At 37.3% G+C, this 5,382-nt stretch overlaps 1 protein-coding gene across 1 annotated transcript; it reads left to right on the forward strand.

The window, feature by feature from the left end:
* Positions 1-1,061: 1,061 nt before the first annotated feature.
* MICOS10 (mitochondrial contact site and cristae organizing system subunit 10) lies at positions 1,062-5,135 on the forward strand (the record flags this gene model as incomplete). Its single annotated transcript, XM_010175716.1, has 3 exons — positions 1,062-1,109; positions 1,703-1,812; positions 4,889-5,135. Coding segments are annotated over 3 exons (167 nt in total), but the record flags the coding sequence as incomplete, so codon positions are not given.
* Positions 5,136-5,382: the final 247 nt, after the last annotated feature.

The raw sequence follows: 5,382 nt of genomic DNA on the forward strand, positions 1-5,382 counted from the left end.
TTAGGAATATTTTTTTTTTAAGTATGTCTTTTAATCAATAAAACTTGCTATACTTAAGTTAGATTTCTTGTATTGAAAGGAGAGAATTGAAACCGAGAACAGGATGTGTTTGCTGCAAAATAAACCCGAAACTGTTTGGTATTTTTTTAACGTGCATGACTGATTTTTTTTTTCTTTCTTTTTTTAAAAAAAACTTTTGTACTTCTGCCCCTTATCTAAAATTCTTGTCTTTATCGGATATAATTAAAGGTAGAATTTACCCACTGAGCTTAAAGTTTTCACTGTGATATTTATTGAGTCATAAGAGGAGTTTTGCAGACTTGCCTGACTTCTTTCAAAAATTATAAGCTTACCTTCCAAGGAAAGCAAAAATGATTTTTAAATTTGCCAGACAAGGTTTTTATTTTTTTTTTAATGGTGCTGGATAAATTTTTTTCATCTGCTGCAGTTATTTCTATATATAGTATAAGGATGTGAAAAGTCATTCATTCCTAATGTGTTTAAATATGCTCCATAATGAATGTTGTGGATGTGAAAGATAAGCAGCCTGGAGCTTTCTTTTGCAAGGGATAGGGTAACACAAAGCATCAAAGTTTTGCTGCCCTCGGGACACACATTGAAGTAGTTAAAGTAGGGAGATAAACGAAATACAATAAGATATTAATCTGCAGAAATCTCAAGCTCAAGGACACAATAAGTTTTCATTTAAGTGTTTCTCATTTGCTGACAATAAGCCAAATAAATCTTAATTCCACATCATAGATTGTGACAGAAATTCAGTAATTATCCCTAGGATGACAGTCTGGATTGTTTCCCAAATCTTTCTGATAATGGACATGTGTATGTTGGGATTCTAATCTGAATTAGCTGCTTACAGTTACTTAAGAAAACAAGAATTATTTTTTTCAGATTTGCTATTTATGAGCATTTTTGTTTGGTGTGCTGAAATAACGTGTAGTCTGATATTCCTGAGTTGGAACAAAGAATTAGTGTAAAGAACGAAATAATTTTCCATTACTTTGCATTATGTTAGTCCTCACTCACTGCATTTCTTCTTACAGGTGCTGGATTTGGATTAGGAATTGTTTTCTCAGTCATCTTCTTCAAAAGTAAGTATATTGCAGTAATCTTGACTGCCTGGTTTCCAGAGTTATGTCTGTTCTAGGTGCAGTTTAAAACCTTTGAGGCATGTAAAACTTAAATCAGCATGTTAGACCAATTCTTTCGTTACAGGTCATGTCTTTTCAGTTGAAATGAAGTTACCTAAACTTGTAACTGTTGTGTAACAACAGGCGGCATCTCTCTAAGCTCCTACTGTGCTCAGCTCAGATTTTGGAATTGCCGGAAACCCTGAGCCAAATTACTGGAGCCGTGTGTCTAGACATCAGTTTATGCCAGTCTTGCCAGGCTTTTAAAACTGATGTAAATTATTTTTTAGTTATGCTTTGGTAACAGAGTAATTTTCAGTAATATCTTGAATTCAGAGCTTGCTCTCCATTAAATTTTAAATAGTCTTACTCACTGTTACTCTTGTGCTTCTGAAGTGCTGATTTTAGGACTCTTAGAACTTGAAAATGCCTAATATGCATCTTCCAGTAATTTATTCTTTCTTGGTGCTTGTTTAACCATTCTGTGACTGTCACGTGACATGAACAGCTTTTCTTGATTTTAACTTTTCCTCTCCGCTTGCCTTCCCCCACAGGAAAGACATGGCCTATTGCATTTGGGTCAGGGATGGGGTTAGGAATGGCTTATTCCAATTGTCAACATGACTTCCAGTCTCCATATCTTCTCCATGGTAAATATGTAAAAGTAAGTATCAGTACTAGTTACTATTAATTGGTAACTGTTTATACTTTAGCATTAAATGGTACATCTAGACACCATTTAAACTGATATTCCTCTGCTTTTCCCAGAAGAACACTATTAAGAAGAAACTTCTGTTGCTGAAGTGAGGGTGGTTCCCCTGCTATTCAGAAATTTTTAATTTTTAATATCTGGTGTGTTTAGCAGTAAATTTACTAGACTGAATACATAGAATTATTTTAACAGATCCTGCAGGTAGGTTCCACAACCTGAAAACACATATAATAAAAATTTATGTTAGAAAAGCTGAAAAATTAAACATAAATTAAAGCTAATAATCTTTAATAAATTAAAGCTAATAAATTAAAGTATAATCTTACCACTAAGATTCTGTTTTCAGACTTTGAAAGAGATGAACTAGAAAGAAACTGAAAATCATGTCAGGTAGATCTGCCTGTGGAAGCAGATCTTTGATCTTCTGTGGGTTTGTTGGTTTGTTTGGTTGTTTCTTTTTTTCAACGTGAAAACACTGATCACTTGTAAATTTTATGACGTGTTTGGCTAGATAGTAATGTCATAATTAGTCTGGAGAAATTGTACACTTTAAATAGTTTGGAAGAGGGTAATTTAAAGGAGTTCAGTATTATCACTGACCATACTGAGGTAAAATATTTAAAAATAGATTACTCAGCAGGAACCACTGGTGTGCTTGCAAACTGCCTACAGTGCACTAAGTCCACAAACTGACTCCATTAATATTTTCTTTATTTCTTCACATGTAAAAGTTGTGGCTGTTCTTACAGTAATTTCTCATTGTGGCATCTGGAATTAAAAAGGGCTCTGCATGCATATTTTGGATCCACAAAGCCATATACTGCTAAAAGCATTTCACCAATACCAGTGGAGTGGCATCCACTCAGACATATTTATAGTTATTTTAGCACTTCAGAAAGTACTGAGATAAAATGTTCTGCCAGGAGCTTTTCATGGCGAGTACACAGAATACAAAAATGGCTCCTGTATCGCTCGTCTGCCTAATGAAGGAGGCCTGGAGGTGTTTTTAGGCTTTTTCCTCATGCATCTAGAGCTGTAAGTTGAGTCTGGTCCTCCTTAGGTTTACTGGCAGATGAGCTTTTGCCAGCCTTCTGCAGCCCTACCAGACATAGCTGTTTACAAATACTATCTTCAGCTGCCTGTAAAGAAAGGGAAACAATAACAAGATTCTTGGACAACTTCTTCAGAATAAAAGTATTTTGGATAGCAGTAGAGAGGAACTGTGGCTTAGATGCAGTGATACAACATTGCCAGCTACGGCCCAGAATCAAAAGTCTGCGCGTGACTCTTCTGGCCAGATCTGGTAACATCAAAACATGTTAATTTTCCACACCATCCTGAGGATATTCCACCAATTTATGTCTCCAAAAAGAAACTGGAATGACATATCTGTGGCTTCATGTGAATGGTAAATGCCCTGTCCACATGTTCTGAGAAAGCATTATTCATTCAAGGATGTTTGTTACTAGGGATGTGGAACAACAGAAAACTGACTTTCAGGTCAGCCTAGTAAAGGATTTTGTTTGGATTAAGGACTAATCTGTGCTCTGGAGCAAGGGTGGTCCTTCGAAGCATGAGGTAATTGAAAGGACACTTCACAGAAGAAGCGCAGCTGCCTGCATGGCACAAGACTAGACAAATAGTTTCCAGTGCACTGTCTCCGCTAGCTTTCTCTGGTACAAAGAGGCTGAACATGCTGAGAGAGGGAAGATGTGGATGAAGCCATCTAATGGTTAATGTCATTAATTCTCTCCAAAATGTCGTGTCATGGATAATGGCTCCAGGGTTATTACAACAAAATTATTTCATTTCTGTTGGTTAGGAGCATGGAAAATATTGTCACATTATCACTCATCTTGTTTTTTTCCTAGAAAATGCTGTTGTAACTAAATTCTATAGGACTTCCTTTACAAAACTGAGTTTCTGTTCAAATGCTAGCTTGTCAAAATTGAGATTCTGCAAGAAAATCAGCTTTATTAAGAGAGAAAGAAATGTAAACACGGATTAGCTTCAACAGAATTATTTCTAGTTTTCTGAACCTGTCAAGTTCATAGCATCACAGGATAACTCAAGTTGGAAAGTACTTCAAGGAGGTCATCTAGTCTGACCTCAAGCCAGGGTCAGCTGTGAGGTCAGACCAGGTTACTCAGGGCTTTATCCTGCCTGGATTCTTGATTCTTCAGGATCAAGTTCTTAGTTCTATATCCTAAGTGAGAATGAGAGAAGACAGAGAACCTTCATGATATCAAATAATCAGGAGAGATTATAAAGCAACTTTGCAGCTGTTTTAGCTGTAACTTGGATCATCACGCTGCCCGTCCTTTGGGTTAGCAAGTTGATCATGAAACACTAACACCAATGCAAGAGCCATTCATCTAGGCCAGGAGACCACTTAAAATGCAGAGAAGTTCTAATTTGTGGTCATAAGATTCTGAGGGCTTTTTAAGTAATTTGATCAAGTGGCTGTCACTGTGACTTCAGCTGAATGTAAAATCAACATCTAGCAATTATTTCGAGGCTTAAAACGATACGGCTGAGAATAACGTGGCCTAAGGTTTCCTTGCAGAATGGAAAGTATCATATTTTTCAGGTTATTTAGCCTGTATTATTTATCACCCAAAAAACCCACAACCCTGCACTTTGATTGCCATGTGGATTATATTGATGTGCAACAGCACAAGAAGTTTGGCAACTGGAGCCTTTCCTCCTGCCCTTTGTGGCTTTGATTTCTCTCCGATTTCTATTCGGTCTGTGAATAGTTAACTTGAAACAATAACGTTGGGTTTTTTTGGAAGGACCCATTTTATCGGAATGGAGGCTTAGATGCATGGAAACACGACATGCTTCTGGTATGAAAATAGCTGCTTAACTTCTTCATACTCAGCTTCTCAGTCTAGCAAAGGATGAAAATGTTAACTTACCTTCTGGAAATGTTACAAAGCTAAGTGGCTTGCTTTACATCGTGCAGCACCTTCCATGTAAGGAACCCAAATGGCTTTTTAATAATATAAGCCTTCTTGCTTTACAGGAACAGTGACTAATGACTAAGACTATCCCAGTGGGAAGGAAGGAGAAATCAATGATTATTCCTCAGGAATACTGAAGTGCCGCTGGAATAAGCCAACATTCTTCAATAACGATCACCAGTAACTCTTTATACTCCAACAAACTGTTTCTGTACATGAAACCAAGTTCTGTTGCTTGTTTTGTATCGTGTCTGGAAAGTGCAAGGAAGAGCTCTTCTGGGAAATAAATAAAAGAAAAATGGCCTTCTCTGGTGTGTTGACTTTGTATGTGAGTGAGAGAGAGACTGGAAGGAGAGGACTTCATTTTGAGTACCTAGCAGCTGTGACCACCTGGGTAAAAGCCACTGTGAGAGCTCTTCAGAAAAGACAGCCGTCATATGTTCCTCTCCACTCTGGAAAGGCAACCCCCATCTAAGATGCAGTTCAAAGAAGCATTCCCACCTCATAAATCACCCACCAGACCCCTGCTGCTTGTGCCGATGTTTGGAGAGGAATA

The sequence above is a fragment of the Antrostomus carolinensis genome, unplaced genomic scaffold, assembly GCF_000700745.2.
Source record: "Antrostomus carolinensis isolate BGI_N321 unplaced genomic scaffold, ASM70074v2 scaffold24410, whole genome shotgun sequence".
In the NCBI taxonomy this organism is placed as follows: Eukaryota; Metazoa; Chordata; class Aves; order Caprimulgiformes; family Caprimulgidae; genus Antrostomus; species Antrostomus carolinensis.